Below are 18,056 nucleotides of genomic sequence, written 5' to 3'. Positions count from 1 at the left end.
TTTTTCCCAAAAACCCATCTTTTCAAATTCTAAGATAAAATTTGTTATACTTACAATCAGAGGTTTTTTTACATAAATATTCAAAATGCTTAAAAATGATTTTTTTTTCAAATTTTTTTTTATCGGCGTATAGTCTCCAAAATTTGTTTATGATGCTTGAATTTTAATGATTAAGATAATTTTGACATTTTAATCAATGTCTAGAACGGGGTTTTGAAAAAAGGGATTTACTTAATGGAATATTTTGATAACCCATAAAAGTCAAGGATTAAGTTGAAAGAAAAATTAGCGCCGAGAATTATAAAGTAATTATCCCTTCAAAAAAAATTTAGGAGTAATTATGAAATATGCATTTTGAGTATTTCAAAAAAACTCACATAGTATTGAAGTCAAAAAAACAAACAAAATCTATATCATATCTAAAGTGTTGAGTTAACCATTTTTTTTATTGTTGAACAATTATTTATTTATTTATTATGAAAATATTGTGTAACTCGATGGTAGTTAAACATGATTTGAAAATGTCAAGTTCATCAATAATGTAATAAATATCATTGAGTTCAATAATATTAATATTTTGAATTTGATCATAATCATTAATGAACTTAACTCTTTTAAGTCATGTTTGATTATTGTGGAATTCCTTAATGACAAAGGCTGAATATATATTATTATATAAAAATGAAAAAGTGGTGATGTCCACAATTATAGATTATTAAGAAAGAAAAAGTTTACGATATCGCCCAAACAAAATATAATTTATAAACCGAGTTGCAAATCTCAAATATACCCTTAATCAAATTCAGAAATCCAAAAATACCCTTCTTCCACCTAAAGTCCTAAACTCACCCAAATGGTAGAATAGAACCCAGAAACACAGAAAAAAAAACAGAGGGAGAGAAACTATGGCTCCTCCAAAGAACAACAACGTTCTTTCATGCTCAATCTCTTCTCTCTTTCTGTTACTTTCTCTCTTCTGTATTCTCCCACTCTCTCTATTCTTCATTTTCTACACAAACCATCAACAACAACAACAACAACAACCCATCTCCTCTCTCTCTTTCTCTCCAAATCTGGACCAACCCATCATCAAAGTTTACGTTGTAAATCTCCCCAGATCACTAAATTACGGGTTATTAGATAAATACTGGTCCTTCACCGCTGATTCAAGGCTTGGAAGCGATGTCGACAACGAAATACGATCTCATCTCTCTGTTTCAAAATCAAATCTTGACGTTCTCCCTTATCCAGAAAACCCATTGATCAAACAATACAGTGCGGAGTATTGGATCTTGGGAGATCTGATGACTCCAGAGGAATTGAGAAGAGGTTCGATTGCGAGGCGGGTTTTCGATGTCGATGAAGCCGATGTATTTTTTGTGCCGTTCTTTGCTACTCTTAGTGCGGAGATGCAATTGGGGATGGGGAAGGGTTTGTTCAGAAAGAAAGTGAAGGGTAATGAGGATTATGAGAGGCAGAGAGAGGTGGTGGATTTGATTCGGGGTTCCGAAGCATGGAAGCGATCCGATGGGCGAGATCATGTTTTCGTTCTCACTGGTATGATATGTAGTTCTTCATTTACTGTTGGATTTTTATAACTGGTCATGTTGAAATGCAAATGTTCATAAATTCTCAAAATTCAATTTTGTTTGAAGTATTGATGACCTCTCCAATTCATTGAAATCTGAAAAGTGATAGAATTAGTATGGATTTTGAAATGGAGATATTCAATGTAGATGATGGGTAGTGAGTTGGGGAATTTTTGTAATTTTAGGGATAAAATACATCCTTGAAGCTGCATTATTGATACGAAATTAACTGGAACACCTAAAGCACCTAGGTTTCAATCTCGGTTTGACGTCTCGTCTCGTTCTTGAACAAGTCCGAGTTGTTTCAGATGAGTCAACTTGTATCGGACAAGATAAACCATTTAATTTAGATTATTTATTTATTTATTTGAAAATAATTATAATTTTTATTATTATTATAAAATAAGGTAGTTTAGAAGACGGTTAGTCACAAAATCATGTTTTATTTAGATAATAAATATTTAAATTCTAAAAAAAATTAATTAATTAGATTAAAATATACGAAATCCCAGTTGGTTTGGTTGAGTATTGGCCGAGATTTTCAAAATATAGTCCAAGTCATCTCGTTTATCTTGTGAGATGGTGTAAAGCTTGATGCAGCGTGTAAATCTGTCTCGGACGAGAATTGAAACCATGGATAATGGTGCAGAAAGCTAAGCCCGAGGGTGTAACACACCACCAAGTTCCACAGTAGACATCTCAAACGGCCTACTACGTCGTTAGTTTCACTCTAGTACTCTTCTTTTTGGGCCTCCTAGGTAGGCATTTCCCTTGGTTGGTCCCTTGAAGGAGTTGTAGTGGTGCTGACGTGATATCTTTTGATATGAGCCTAACTAGTATGTAAAAGCACCTAATGTGATAATTGGGCTGAAAGTTAAGTTCTTATCTTTTGGTGTCGTAGCAATCATCATTGCAAAATGGGTATTTTGTTGAGGATATTGATATTCTTATAAACCATCATTTTCTGTATCTTATGTTTGTGAAACTCTGAATTCTCTAGGAATGTATACAATGATGTTCTTACTTTAGCTAAATAAAGCAAGCTTTAGCAGCTTATGATTCAGTTTTTGAATTGTCAGGTTATGTTAAAACTTGAAGCATTCTTTGACAGACCCAGTTGCAATGTGGCATGTTAGAGCTGAGATATCTCCAGCAGTTCTCCTAGTGGTTGATTTCGGTGGATGGTACAGACTTGACTCAAGAGCATCCAATGGTAATTCTTCAGATATGATACAACACACCCAAGTTTCACTGCTCAAAGATGTTATCGTGCCCTACACTCATCTACTCCCTAGATTGTACCTATCGGAAAATCAGGATCGCCAGACGCTTCTTTACTTTAAAGGGGCTAAGCATAGGCACCGGGTTAGTATCTTTCCAAATTTGTCTAATGTTTTCCATTGCTAAGGCTTCTTCTTTTTCCATTTGTCAAAACATGCCGAGTCAAACTCGAATATATGGAGTTCTACTCAACAAACTACGCAACAGCATTTGGTTCTATTAAAACAACCCACATAATTCGAATTGCAGTTTCTTACTCGTAATTTATTGCAAGTTAATAATTAATTTAAGTTGCGTGCTTGAGCTCTCATCTTCCACTTACGTATTTAATTTCTACTGTATCTAAACTTTGAAATTTATTGCAAGTTAAGTTGCACACCAGATGCTTCTTTGTAGTTTATTGTCAGTTAAAGCATTAATTTAAGGTGCATGCTCGGGGAAATGGTTGGGCTGTACAAAATCACAATATTTTGCATGCCTTTCTATTAATTCTAATTGGTTAATTGATTGTCTAAATGACTGCAATTCTTACGATGAAACTACAACAATATCCAACCAACTCATGGAAAAACTCTACCTGAAGAGAGCTTTGTGAATACATATTTTACAGATTTATGTATTGATGTGCAAATGCCTCAACTTCTAAAGTGAAGAACATTGTAAACTATGTTAGAAAGTGAAACAACCATTTCTATCTTATGTTTAAACATGTTCTTATTTATATTCACAATAGCCGACCCCAAATATTTGGGATAAGGCTTCAATGATGATGGTATTTATATGTAACTAATCTGTTTTCATTCAACGAATTTGATGAATAGTTTGAAGTAGGCAAATCGTATATGGCCCCTCATCTGATGCAGATAATCTATATAATAAAACACAATGGTGGGTCTCACGATTTATACCCTATAAACAACGTATCTCTAGGAAATGTTATACCTTTTTCTCTTCTTCCTCTTTCCAAAAATATCTCTAACTTCATTCTCTTTCTTCTTACCCTTTTCCAATATTACCCCTCCAACTATATTCTTTACTCAGATAATGTTGTTCAGCTTAATAGATTTTATCTTCCAGGGAGGCTTGGTGCGGGAGAAACTATGGGACTTGTTGGTTGATGAGCCCGACATTGTCATGGAAGAAGGTTTCCCTAATGCCACTGGAAGGGAGCAGTCAATAAAAGGGATGCGGATCTCGGAATTCTGTTTGCATCCAGCTGGAGACACACCCACCTCATGCCGACTTTTCGATGCCATCCTAAGTCTTTGTATACCTGTCATTGTTAGCGACAACATTGAGCTCCCATTTGAAGGTATAGTTGATTATTTAGATTTCTCTGTTGTAGTGCCAGTTAGTAATGCCTTGGAACCCAAGTGGCTTGTGCAACACTTGAGAAGCTTTTCAAAAGGACAGAAGGATACATTCCGACAGAATATGGCTCGTATTCAGCCCATTTTCGAGTATGATAATGGCTATCCAGGTGGTATTGGGCCCATTCCTCAAGACGGTGCAGTGAATCACATATGGAAGAAGGTTCATCAAAAACTTCCCACTATTAAGGAAGCAATTATTCGAGAAAAGAGAAAACCTAAAGGTGTATCAGTTCCACTTCGTTGCCACTGTACATGATTTTTCAACTCTGCTCAATGTTCTTTCTTTATTTTTTCTTCACCTTTTGTTGTAGTGCAGAAATTGAACGTAAGTCAGAAGCTTGTTTTGATGTTTCTTTTATGCCATGAGATTATGAATTTCGATGAATTTTTTTTTTTTCTTGCAATGTCTACTGAAATTTGCCTGTTTATATTGTCATTGATTACTCTTAAAGTCAGCTAGTTTCTATTTATGATGGTCAGATCTGCCGACCAAATAGTTTGTGTTTCACATCATCTTGTTGAAGTGCCCTGTCATTCTCTATATTCCTGTTTTTTGTTTTTTTGATAGATCAAGATATTTTGTAGAATAGAAAAGAAGGTCAATTGATTTACCTACATGAACAACAGCAAAAAAAAAAGTGAAATTAGGATGATCATATATCATCCCCATCTAAACAGAAAACCATCAAAGAAAAATTCGGGGAATAATAGATCTTGACTCTGTTGGTGTTCCAATATTTACATCCTATAATTGAGATCTCATTGCCTTTTCTTTGATGCTTATGGGTTACCTAAGAGATGCTGAAAATTATTTTTTTTATGTTAAGTATTATTCCTTTCTATTGCATATACAACACAAATTATTACAACTACCACTCCATGGAAAAGATTCAGTTAATTCCCTGAGCTAACAGGATAACCTATACCATGTCTTCTCGTGGGGAAAACCATAAACAACAAACTGCAGATGATCCCAATCCCCAACGGAGTGATATTCAAAACTTCTTGGATTTCATGTTTTGGTTGCGGATAGAAGCAATTCAAAATGTTAGAATCTCTCAAGGCAATTGCCACAAACACAAAGACAGAAAGAACCGCATGGACACCGTCAATGAACCTAAGCCTGTACTTAGTGAGATCAGGAAGACTCGAGCCCGTTGGGTAGTCGAAAAGCCACATGCCTTTGAAGGTAGCTAGACCATGGTAGACTTGCCCGTCAGGTGATTTGAAGCTGTCGGTGAAGGAAGCGAGAGAGCACGAGGCGGCAAGGAGTGCTAGTAGGAGTTTTGTCATGGGTCGGGTGACTGAATCACAGGCCCCATTATTGGTGAATGTAGGGGTGAGGAGTTGAAAGGCTATGAGGGTGCCTGTAGGGAGGAGGTTGGCTAAGTGGGCAGTGCTTGCTAAGGTTTGGGTGATGGTGCGTTGCTGAAGGGAAGGAGACGATGTAGGGATTCTTTGTATTTGAACCTCTTCGGCATCCGATTCACTACTTGTATCCAACGGTGTCGTAGCTGTGGTGGATTTGGTTCTTGTTCTAAGAGACATGCTGTTGAAGGTTAGAGAGAAGATTTGGGTGATGGGTTTTTGAAGATGGAAATACAGATTTTGAGAGATGAAATGGTGGGTTATTTGAAGAGAGATGAATGGGGGTTTGTGGCTGCTTGACTTATGAAGAAGATGTTTCTCTTTGGGTTCCTTCTGGTTCTCTAGTTTGACATTTTCCATGTTTATGGGCAATAGTTTTCTCTGGCGTGAAGGTTTTGACTTCCAACTATGTTATTTTATTAGAAAAATATGATGATTCTATGAACCTGGGACCATTGAATATTCAATGACTCCACAGCCAAAAATTACCATGTGGCTCATCCCTTAGGGCCCACTGACCTCACGAACTTTTTGGTCAATTTTTTTTGTTGATGGGACCATAATATTATGCTACTTGTTCTAAGTTGTTAAATTGTCCTGATAGATTCAATTTTTTAGCCATTGAATTCTCTCTTAAGTTGTGTGTAATGAAACTGGATTGGACAGCTAGGATTGTCAAACATCGGAAATAGATGTGTGGAAAAGATCATGACTTTCACTTCATAAACTTTCACGTTCATGTGAAGTGAAGGAAATTTAAAACGTCACGTTTGGGCTATATAAGCGTTTGGCAGAAATGGATAATCCTCCTCGTTAAAACTGACGATGGGTCCCACATGATATAATATTGTCATATAACTACATCTTTATTTTGTGTGTGATTTGGTGAACCTTATCTCCTAACTTCAGCTACAAAGGACATTAGGTTAGGTGACCAACTAATGCAACAGCATGTTTTGTACCCTTTTATATAAGAAGAAGAAGAAGAAGAAGAATGGGTCACATCTTATACTCATTAGATCAAAGAGGGCAATTTTGTTTCTTAAGAGTAATCAGGATTGTGGCAGACCCCTTCACCAGAATATATGGATAAGAGAAAAAAAAAAAAAAAAAAAAGTTGCAATCTCATATAAAGGGTCCCAGAGACATCTTCCCTTACAATGGACTTCAATTCAGAAGGAAGATTAGAAGCAAAAATGATTTTAATATCTTGAGTAATTAACAATGAAGTAAAGTTTTTTCACACTTATTTTTGTATTTTCTTTGAACATTATTTATTTTCTATATAAAAGAAAAAAAAAAAAAACTGTATGGATGGTTATTTTTCTATGATAGAATGATGATTCAATTAATCTTTCCTCTTTAGATAATAATCCAATCAAAATTTCTCAAGTTATCACAATTTGTAGGAAAAATTCTTGATTGTTCAACTTCAATGAAATAAGAAGGCGGACCATGACTTTGTTTGAGGCTCTCCATTAAATACAACGATTGAGATGAGAGGGAAAACACAGATCTTCGAAAGACCATAGTTGTTTTCTTGAGATCAGTAGAGATTTTCTACTAGTAGTGATTTCCCATCTCAACCGTTTGTTTGATGTTGAGGCTAATGTTTGTCAATTATCATACCATATAACATGTGGTCCATGTGTCTGAAATGAGCTGTCCATAATATTTATTGGATGGTTAATATCTTCCAATCAGACAAATTTTCATGGAAGAGCTCCCGTCTAGAGGGTCTAGTAATTGAATGATCCGGATTAATAAGAATATTCGTTACAATTAAATGATATAGAGGTTATGATGACGGTGAATGTCTTTTTTATACTCAAACCATATGCTATATATATATAATAATTGCTATTTTGTTATAAAAAAAAAAACCAAAAAAAAAACATCTAAACCTATCCAAACCGATCGAGGGGTGACAACAGAAAACTCCTCAGTCCTTTCCAAGTATATGTTCCAACTCAGGCGATTAGAACTCAGTTCTAATTTAAAAACAATGCTTCTACAAGACTCAAACTCATCCTTATTTTAATATCACCCATACATAAGATGAGGCTTGAGGATTCAAGAATAACCATAACTATGTGTTAAATAGTCCTAGGTAAAACAGGAATCTAGAAATTAGTATGGACTAGAAGCCAAGACCCAAAATCCTTGTACACATACGAAAATCTATCAAATTAAAGAACATAAACACCCCCATAAAAGGGGCAAATAGGTGAATTAAAAGGATTAAACCAAAGAGGATAAAGTAATGAGACAAAAAAACGATACTTCAAAATATCAAAAAAAAATGAAAGATATTTCTGCTTTGGAATCTTACTAGATCTAGCAATAGAGATACTATTAAAGATTCTAATTACAGAACTGCACATCCATCTTAAGATGCTTCAAGCTTGGATTTCTATAACACAGGAATCAAAACCCTCCTCTACTCCTAGGGTCATCAGGTCTCCAATCCATGCCATTGTGACCGGCTCCAAAGCCACTAGGTGTCCCATATAACTGCCCTCCAAACGGCTGACCCCCAAAATTACAAGGTTGGATCACTCCATTCCCTGGGTGGGGTTGGGAACCAGGTTGTAGGGTCCACTGCGTGCCAGGTGGCCAAGGGGTAGCCATATTTTGCTGGCCTTGCATCATATTGATTGGAGGTTGCGGTGACTGCAACTGCATGGGATGCGACACCAGCTGTTGCTGAGATGGGTAATGAGGTGGCAATGACATCAAATGCTGTTGGTTTACCATGTGTGGTGGCAGGTTTAGCTGTTGAAGGCTGTTTACTAACTGTGCTGGTGGGGGTGGCGGCAAAACTTGCTGTGTTGGGGGTTGTGGTTGCCACTCTGGGATGTCATCGTCATCATTCCAAGGCTCAACCTCAACCCCAACACCTCGGTTTTGCTGCCAGTTGTTAACTTGATTTGAACGCATTTCACTGTTTCCATACTTATGTATCAGCTCTCTCATTTGCTCGACTGGGCGGGTAGGTGGTCGAGTGGGAGTTTGCAAATGAGCCATTCCTGACCCCTGGGAGGGATTGTGGGTCGAAAACTGTGACATTGGGAGGTTTGAACCTCCAACAAAATTGAATTCTGGGAGATCATCGTCATCCCTTACAGCTGCTGGGCCAAAACCAGGCGGTACATCGTCAATGGGTTCATCCTCGACCGGGGGTTCATGATTGGTGGGAGTTGGGTCTAGAAGGTGGGGTGCTTTGGTGTTAGAATTTGTATTGGTTTCCCTTTCTTGCTGTTTCCTAGATTTTTTAGAGCTGTGTTTATGGTGGGAGGAAGAGTTGGGTGATATTTTGGAAGTTACATGAGGCTTTCTCCATAAAACAATGCCAATGACACCATTTTCTATGGCATTAAGAGTATCTGTGTGGTCCTTCGGAAGGTGTTTGCAAAGCATTTCAACTGTTCTTTTGTGAGGTGGGCAGAGATAGAGCTCAACCGCTGGTGCAGGCTCAGCAAATCCCACTCGCTCGTCCACAACATACGAGCCTACAACCTGCAGAAGGGATATTTGGGTTAGGATGCAAATGACAGTACTTAATGACAGGAGGGAAGAAAATGAGACAGGAATTTAGCCATCACCTCATGAAGGCTATCGCGTCCGCTCTCAGGGGAATCCTCCTTCCAACAAAAATGAAGAACCTGCGAGGGGGTAAGAATTTCATAAAACACTGCAACACTGAAGATAAAAATGTTCTACTTTAAATAAGATTAAAAATATATATAAAATAGTGGAAAATGGATGTACGGGATTCACAATTCAAAAATTAAGTAAAACTGGATGATCAATGGTGGGTATAAATGATCTGCCTTTTTTAATTTTTCTCCATCTCACTTTGATTAGATTTCGTTACAAAAGGAGAAGACGAAGAAGAAAGAAAACATCAAATCCTAATAAGATCCACTAAAGGTAGATTGTGTATTGTTATTTCAATTATAAGCTATCATTCCTATTCGGCCAAGTTCCACTGATGCACGGGAAGTGTCAGAATTGGACAAGGGAATTCAGGAATAGGAGTGCTTGACTGAAGACGGGGATGAATTGCAAAATAGTATTCATGTTGCAAGGCCAATATTTGAGCCAAGGCATAAATAGTGAAGATGATGATTATAATACCATATGTATTTGATGTCATACTGTCTTAAACACATTTTAGTGCAAAAATAATAAATATATTATGGGCAACTTTGGCCAAAAATAAAATAAAGAAAATTTAGTAGTGTCTGGAAGTGTTGGAATCCATCACGTTAACACTGGAAAGGCACCTGTTCAGAATAACTCATGAAGCATAGCTCTTTGTATTGTAACAACCTTGTAGATTTGTATCACAGAGAAACCCCCAACTAACACCCACAAACACAACAATAAAGTGATATCTGTTACCTTGCCCTATGACTGCTGGATTAGCAAACCCTTCTTTTTCGGGTGCATGCCTCTCATTTACAAAAAAATATTACAAAAAGCTAATATTAGATTATTTATATGGAATTTTGAAGAACCTTTAAAACTTAGGTTGTTTCTTGTCAAAACGTTTCATAATGTATTTTATTTTTCCTTTTTTTCTTCCATTTACACACTTGGCCAATACACATTCTAATTGGTCAATGCCATTATCACATTCCTGTACTGATCAAGTAAAAACCACCATAGATCATAAGATATTAGATTGCATAAACAGCAGTCAGGAATAAAGAATCAAGAAATTAAATAAGATACATGTCAGTTACAAGAATACTATATGAGATACCATGATCGCACGACTTCGAGACATACGAAGCTCTTGGAGGAACTTCTCAAATGCATCAAGTCGAACTCTACCCTTGATATCAAGAAAGCTGGGCCAATCTTTCACAGATGTTTTTTCACCACTGTAAAAGGAAAAAAGAAAAGGGGGGAGGAGACTCAGCAAGCAATTACAATTTTTTATATCAATAGTGCGCATGCTTGTATGAATGTACTAACATACTTAAAATGAATCAAAATTAGATGATATAGATATTTACATAATCATAATTCATTTACACTAATTAATGATTATTATGTGCAATTATTTTATAAGTAAATATTACTATTATTATTATTATTAAGTGTAGTTTACAAGTCCTCTATTAGCAATTTATAATTTTTTATCAATATTTTTTTAATATTTATTTCAAGATAGAATCTTTTGGTTGAAGTTTACTGTTCATTGAAAATTTTCACCGAAATCATGCATTTGTATCTAACATTTGACTATTTCAGTTGAAATTTACTATTCACCTTAATACTTCATGAAATGAATGGTATTTCAATCGAAATAACTATAAAAAGAAATTGACAGCTAAATTTCATGCCGGACCTTGTGGAAATGGAAATGCTATGGTATATTTTATGGACACATGTCAAAATTTAATACCATGATTGTAAGTATGACATAATAAGAGAAAGGAGGTCGAGAAGACCAATTCAATACAACACTCATTAAAATTTACAATATTGCAAACCGATTTTGTAAATTAACTGATAAAGTAGACACTATTTCCCTTAACAATTCCACTTAGAAAAAGGCCAGTAGTGAACAGTGATCAAACCAATTTGGAACGTAAATTCTAAATGCATATCCAAGTTATAGCGTTGAGAAGCTTGGATCAATTCTTTAGAATTAATCAATATATATTTTTAAGTAGTAGCAGCACGATACATTCATTTTAAAAGCAATTGTTAACACATGACCTGTACAAATTGTGTAAAGGTAGAATTGTCTTACTAGTTAAGGAGTTGTTTAAAATTTTCAGACAGATAGAAGGGAGCATCTTTGTAGTTAATGTGTATCCGAAACTATAAATGTCCACACAAACAAATTTCCCATTTCTTGATGAGATTCACATTGAAAAAATAAATGCAGCACTACCTAATAAGATAATTTAGTTTCACCCAGGAGTGTGATGTAAGGTACTTAAGTTCGAGTCCCAAACCAAATGGATATTTCATCAGGAATGCATATCAATGGACTTGTATCCATTAGCCTAACTTTCCCCCCAAAAAATATAAGTACATAACTACCAAATTTGGATTTCATGGCATCAACCTCTACAAAAATGCACTACTAATCGGGTGCGTATTAGGATCAGTTGTGGGTATGAACTATGACAGTTACGTCCAGAGTCCACAAAGTAGTAAAAGGAGAGGAAAAACAAATACCAGCATCTTTGACAAGGTACGTAATCCGAAAGGGAAAAACTGTATCAAGAATTGGAAACTACAGAGCTAAACAATAATTCATAAACAAGAGAAACACCCAATGATAAAACAATTACTTGTTTGCACCGTAGACAAGCGCAAACAGAAACGTTTACATTTGTTTGCGGGATGTGGGGTGCTTGGATGTTAAAATTCTGGTGGGCCCCACCGTAAAGCAACACAAAACTTAATTAAAATTGCAACGAAATCTCCGTAAAGTGTTGCGGAGAAAATACCTCCACAAAAATTTACGTTATGTTAAGTTTCCACTAACTTCTTAACCCTGTCTCTCTTCGCTTTCTTTGGCTATCTCTAACTTCTTAAGCATTACCCAGCGTTAATATAATTATTATTTAAACAAAAAATCGTTGGATAGAATCGTACTTGGAGCTAGTTTCTATCTATATTTTAAAATTACAAAAAAAAAAAAGGATTTTTTTAAACATTGACGTTTTTTTTTAAATATAAGAAAAGCGGGGATAGAATCCTACCTCGTTAATTTATATTTATTTTTTAAATTAAAATAAAATAATTGTGGGATAATAGTCTTACTTGCGTTAATTTATATTTATTTTTTATAAATTAAAAAATATATATATTTTTCATTAGATGTAGGATATTAAAATGAGTTTGGGGCGAGTTACATTTAGGCACTATTAGTACTAATATTGGCATGTTTGGGGCAATGGGATTTCTTTCCAAAATGAAAAATTAGCAAGTGAAAGTTGGTATCATATAGTAGATGTTTTAAGTTAAATTGTAACTGATTAAAGAGATTTTGGATTTCTATTATAACCTAGGTTTAAAGAGAATAGCATTGTACGACCTATATGGAAACACTTTGTCTATAATTTTTCGATTTGTTTTAAAGTGATATGTAACTATTTATCATTTTTTATTTAACTTTAAACAAGGTTTTAAAAGTTTTTTTTTCAGTTTTTTTTTTTAACGTTTACGTGATAATCAAGCAAACGTAAAATTTTGCATTAGACACAACCAAGCACTCCAGTCACAAAATTATGTAAAATTCGGTAAACACAAAATTCTGCAAACACAAAATTTTGTGTTTGTGGCATTTTACGTTGCAAACAAGCAGGGCTTTAAGCTCTTAAGTATGCACCTTTTAAAGTAGCCAATGACCGCAACCATGGCTGAAATATTCAGCTGAAGTAAGCCTTCCCAGACATGCTCTGCCTTTGAAGCACCACTACGAGGGGAAGTTTCTAATTCTATAGGAGTGTAATTGGATTTTAGGTTACCATCCGTCCTCCTATATTTCACCTCCACTTTATCAGGTTTATCCAGGGCAGAATCTATGGGATCTGTTGAACCAAGATCTGAGGACCCCAATTTGGATCCAACAACGGACCTCTTCTCATCTGTTGAACCAAGATCTGAGGACCCCAATTTGGATCCAACAATGGACCTCTTCTCATCTGATGTGGACAAACTTTGTCCAGCAGCATCAACTGGTAAGTCTTCAAATGGTGGCTCTGAATCCAGTGACTCCATGAACTCATCAAGAGAAACAATTGGAGGAAGAAATTCTGCATCCTTCAGTTCATCCACCACCAAACCTTGCATAAGATCAGACCCATCATTTGGAATAGTTAGGCTACTTTGCAGACTTTGTTCTTCTAAGTTAACCTTCTCACTTCCAACTTTGGTTGTTTCATTTTCATTAGGTTTAGACAGGGCTTGAGCTTCCTTCTCACTAGTTTTGGGTCGAAACTGAGTAAGTGAACTTGCCCCTACAGCAACCTCTGCTGAAGCACCATCATCTTGTTCAAATTCTACTTGAAACTCTCCTTTATGTGTTTTCTTCACCAAACGCCTAACATTAACATCTGAATCTTGCAAAACCACCATGTGTGCAAGCTCTTCTGCTTTTGCTATTCTCCACTCAGATAGTTCCTTTGAAGCCAGTTCCTCTGCAGTCATAGCACAGAGACGTTCCGGGGGAATTTCCCCAGACACTACTCTTTCTCTTAGCTCTGGATTATTACGATCTTTCAAATTGAACAAAAGAGACCTGCCCTTCTCCTTGTACTTCTTATTAACCCCTCCAAATAATTTGAAGAGTTCCGCTTCAATTCTAGTTGCCAGTGCTTGCGGAGATTGAGGCGCCGGTTCAATCCCATTTTCACCCTCTTCTTCATGTAGCAACTTTTGTCTTTTGGCTAAATGATTTTCCTTTACTTCAGAACCATCTACCTCGAGATCTGATGCCCAGCACAAACCATTCCCCTGCAAAAGATCATCCTTGATGAAGAAGCTGTTGCTGAACGAAACATCGTCATCGAGCAAAACATAATTGAATTGGAAATCTTGCCCATCAAATTTTGAGGTTTGAATAGCATTTTCTGTATTTTCATTAGCAATAATCTCCTGGGATGAAATTTGGCTATTGTTGGCTTTCTGAACAGAATCAATATCTTTGGAGGAGTTTTCCATGGGCTTTTCAGGTATATTGCATGAGCCAACACCAAGAGTTGTAGAAGTGGATTCAGCCAGACGAGGATCCTCATTGTCCGGCTTCGAAGTGCTTGCAGCCTCACTTTGAGAATTCTTTTCTTCTGTGCTTTGCTGCTTAGAAACCAAGGCCAATGAAGCAGCCAACGATTCCCTAAGCTTGGCCCTGACTGACTCAAATGACTCTGCTTGGCCTTTCGGAGAAGGTTCCATCTGTGCATTTCGCTTGTTTGGCATTGATAAATGTTGTGACCCCGAATAAGCAGGCATGGGTCCTACCTGTGTCATTCGTTTGTTTGGTGTTGATAATGGCTGTGAACCCAGATTACTGGCTATGTGTACCATCTGTGTCGTTCGCTTGTTTGGAACTGAAAATTGCTGTGAACGCGGACTACTCGACATTGGTACCATTTGAGCCATTGGCTTGTTTGGAATTGATACTTGTTGTGAACCCAAATTATTAGACATGGGCGGTTCCATCTGTGCAATTCACTTGTTCTGTTACTGACTGTCATGTACCAGATTGTTGGACATTGTGCTAATAACCAAACTAAAAAACAAATGCGAATATGATTCGTTTCTGAATCTGCAACCACTTAAATAACTTTGTATGGTTCCAACCAAATATTTTGAAAGCCAGCCCAGCTCTTTCTTCAATTAAGCCCACTAAGACCTGTATGGAAAAAAGTGGCAGTATTTCTATGAACAGTTTTTTCCTTAAAAAATAGTGTAGCAGCTATAAAAAAAATTTAAAAACAACAAATAGAACATGTAGACCTCCAGACCAAAGAACATATATAGCTGGAGTCCCTAGGCAGAAATAGCAATCGGAGTCAGTAAGATTTACTAGGATTAATTTTCAGACATTATTTTATAAGTACAAGATCAATAGAAAACAAGTGCGGGTGCATGCCATCTACAAATGCATCAAAATTATAAACTGCTAACTTTATATTCATGTAAATCCTCACTTGCATGTATCATTCCTAAATGCATTTACAATATCATGTAGATTGACAATTGTTATTGTTTTAAGTTGAAACCATGGTTTAAAATAAAGTTTGACGGAAAATAATGGCCCTTCCAAGGTTTAAAAAGCTTGAGGCACAATTGAGGCAGTTTGCCTCTCAGATATGAGTCACAAGCATCATCAAGGCAGTTCGAAGAGTGAGATAAAACCTTTTTTAAAAGAAAAAATTCTACATAATAAGATCAGCGTAGAAATAATATAATAAGAAAAATAGCAATTCTTTTCTTATCATTTACCTTTGTGAGTATAAATCATAATCGAACTATTACATTATAATCCTAATATTCAAATCAAACACAAGCACATGAGCTAAATAACTAACAAGTAGCACGCTAACAGATTACAAAATATCTGCAATTTCAGTCCCATTTGGTAACCATTCTTTTAGAATTGATTATATTTTTAGAATCAATAATGCCAAAAATATATAGCATAGCTAAATCTCAGAGAAATGTTACCAAACAATTGTATTTGTTTTTCTTCATTTACCATAACGTATTTTATGGATCTAACAATGGGGCGTCCAAGCATCATGCTTAGACTATGCATTTTACGACTTTTCCCAAATTATTATTCGTTCATAAAATATGCATAGGCCATCCTAAAAAAATCATATTAGGCAATATAGTCCAGTCTAGCAAGAATATCCATTATACAACTCAAAAACATCAACCAACTTAAAAAGGTCAAAACTTACAAAAGAAACACTCAGAAAATCCACCCCTCTACTTCACCGTAAAGTCACTATCAATCAATTATACCTACACTAGAACACAAAAAATTGTCTAATCCATGTTATCAACTAAGCTCTCCCCCTAAATAAACCACTCCAAACAATGAAGATCCCAATCTGATTGTGTAACAAATAACATGGACATGTTTATCAGTGTTGACACATTAAATATCTAAATGCGTCTGTGACAACTGACAACTGACAACGACACAAATATGCGTCAGTGTCAAACATAGATGCGATATGTACAGCATGGCACACCTTGAACAAGACAGAAAACAGACATGTTCACAAACTTTTAGCGCACTACAATATTTAATCCATATTTAAATTGCTTTCCATAAAAGAAAAAAGTAGTATGTAAAAATGTATAACAAAACATTTCCACACTCCATTGAACCATCCAAAATTGGGATGATTTGAGCCTCTTCATCAAATGATGCGATGAAATATCAAATATATTGGGATCTATGCCGAATTGTGTTCCATCTTGAAATGTGACAACATGCTCAATAACAGAAAGATGACATGTCCTCTTACATAGAAACGATGTACTTCTCCCGTACCATGCCAAAAAAAAAATATACACAAGCGAATTTACTTAAAACTCAGTAAACAATTGTGAACCTTATATCTGCAAAAGAGAGAGGTATCTAAAGAGGATACAATCTTCCAAAAATCCCTAAAATAAACCCCAAGATAGCAATCAACCCAACCAAGCTAGTTCTTTTTGATTGGTAATACTTGAACTCACGAACTCAAAGTTGCATTGCAACATATCAACTAACTGAGCTATGGGTCGAAGCTCACCAAGCAAGGTTTTTCCCCCTAAAGGTAGTTGTCTGAAGCCCTCAATCCCCTACCCTATGAATTCTGTGCCCGAAATCCTTTTTTTAAAGAACCTATATTAAAGGGAGAAGAACACCTAATGTAACACAACAAACAAAAAACAAAACACACACAAAATTACATCGTTTTTTAACTGGTAGAGGGCAACTCGTTAATGAGTTTTACTGTGCCAATAAAAAAAAAATGTTCATATTCAAGGCCACGCCCCGATGGACATCTCCAATTCGCAAAAGCATCCGTCGGTAAATAACTTGAATGATGAATTAAAGACTGATGGAACATCACATCAATTGGATTAAGAAACAGTTTCTATGTTAAAACCAGAATCTTATCTTCTTTCAGGAAAAATTAATTCTATTTCAAAACCTACTAGAAATATAAGAGCTAATGAACAAAGAGAGAGAGATTTACGCTTTTTAGGTCTCTGAAGACCTTCGTTTTCTTCTTCGTCTTCCTAGTTGTTCAAATGAATCTTCCTGCAGAAGAGAAAACTAAATCGATGAACAAAGAAAAATCAGAGCTTTTTAAGAGAAATCCGGAGGAATCGAAGAATACAAACCTGGGAGAAGAGATTGATCGATTCCTTCTCTCTTATACAGTTTTTTTTTTTTTAATGGATCGAAGTTCGAAGAGCGACGAACAAAAATAAACCCTGCGACGAAGGCTGAAACCCTAGAAAGTAGATATGTAAGACTGGCTTTTGCGGGGGTGTTTTTACGAAAGATAAAGATTGCTAGTTGTGCTTAAATGGTCAAAGAAGTTGTTTTATACTTGATGAACGGTTACTGATGAAAAAGATCTATCGCGTCAGCAGCACACGTGGCACATAGGCTTACTGAAGGTTCTCGTGAGTGGAGTTTGTCAATGACCCGATCCGACAGTTTACGTACTCGATCGTATTTTGTGATCCATTAGAGATCAATCCTATATTCCTATGAGTCGGTGGAGTGACCTCCAGAAGTGCGATATGAGGTACTGCCCGAGGTCACTTGAGCATTTTCTAATGGAAAGAGTGGAAAAGACTTGTAAAATACACGAAATCCTGACCGTTAAATACAAATCTAACAATCGAGATAGAATATATATCCCACTGTATGGTATGGATCAGTATAATTAAA

General features: G+C 36.0%; 3 protein-coding genes across 3 annotated transcripts; 1 reads left to right on the top strand and 2 right to left on the bottom strand.

Annotated features, from left to right (window-relative positions):
- The first annotated feature begins 847 nt into the window (after nt 1-847).
- Nucleotides 848-4,639, top strand: LOC147402926 (Exostosin family protein). Its single transcript, XM_086438331.1, has 3 exons — nt 848-1,557; nt 2,701-2,954; nt 3,948-4,639. The coding sequence occupies exons 1-3, from the start codon at nt 906-908 to the stop codon at nt 4,497-4,499; spliced, it is 1,458 nt and encodes a 485-aa protein (XP_086294457.1). The 5' UTR covers nt 848-905; the 3' UTR covers nt 4,500-4,639.
- Nucleotides 4,063-5,985, bottom strand: LOC147402925 (protein DMP3-like). The gene has a single exon (XM_086438332.1). It carries the CDS (start codon nt 5,969-5,971, stop codon nt 5,138-5,140), a length of 834 nt encoding a protein of 277 aa, XP_086294458.1. The 5' UTR covers nt 5,972-5,985; the 3' UTR covers nt 4,063-5,137.
- Nucleotides 5,986-7,793: 1,808 nt separating this feature from the next.
- Nucleotides 7,794-17,671, bottom strand: LOC147402924 (uncharacterized). Its single transcript, XM_086438330.1, has 6 exons — nt 17,498-17,671; nt 17,350-17,414; nt 12,975-14,999; nt 10,383-10,503; nt 9,217-9,276; nt 7,794-9,130 (listed from the first exon to the last, which is right to left on the bottom strand). The coding sequence occupies exons 3-6, from the start codon at nt 14,804-14,806 to the stop codon at nt 8,039-8,041; spliced, it is 3,105 nt and encodes a 1,034-aa protein (XP_086294456.1). The 5' UTR covers nt 14,807-14,999; nt 17,350-17,414; nt 17,498-17,671; the 3' UTR covers nt 7,794-8,038.
- Between the last annotated feature and the right edge of the window lie 385 nt (nt 17,672-18,056).

The sequence above is a fragment of the Akebia trifoliata genome, chromosome 4, assembly GCF_017979445.1.
Source record: "Akebia trifoliata isolate Shusen 1 chromosome 4, ASM1797944v1, whole genome shotgun sequence".
Classification (NCBI taxonomy): domain Eukaryota; kingdom Viridiplantae; phylum Streptophyta; class Magnoliopsida; order Ranunculales; family Lardizabalaceae; genus Akebia; species Akebia trifoliata.
This window is presented reverse-complemented; position numbering and strand designations above follow the sequence as displayed.

Excerpts from the sequence above, each read along its gene's own strand:
- LOC147402924 (XM_086438330.1), bottom strand. The coding sequence starts at position 14,806 with ATGGAACCGCCCATGTCTAATAATTTGGGTTCACAACAAGTATCAATT. Across the intron at positions 10,504-12,974 it reads GTCATTGGCTACTTTAAAAG|TGGTGAAAAAACATCTGTGA; the intron begins GTGCATACTTAA and ends TTCCTTTTACAG. Across the intron at positions 9,131-9,216 it reads GACGCGATAGCCTTCATGAG|GTTGTAGGCTCGTATGTTGT; the intron begins GTGATGGCTAAA and ends TCCCTTCTGCAG.
- LOC147402926 (XM_086438331.1), top strand. The coding sequence starts at position 906 with ATGGCTCCTCCAAAGAACAACAACGTTCTTTCATGCTCAATCTCTTCT. Across the intron at positions 1,558-2,700 it reads TCATGTTTTCGTTCTCACTG|ACCCAGTTGCAATGTGGCAT; the intron begins GTATGATATGTA and ends ATTCTTTGACAG. Across the intron at positions 2,955-3,947 it reads GGGCTAAGCATAGGCACCGG|GGAGGCTTGGTGCGGGAGAA; the intron begins GTTAGTATCTTT and ends TTTATCTTCCAG.
- LOC147402925 (XM_086438332.1), bottom strand. The coding sequence starts at position 5,971 with ATGGAAAATGTCAAACTAGAGAACCAGAAGGAACCCAAAGAGAAACAT.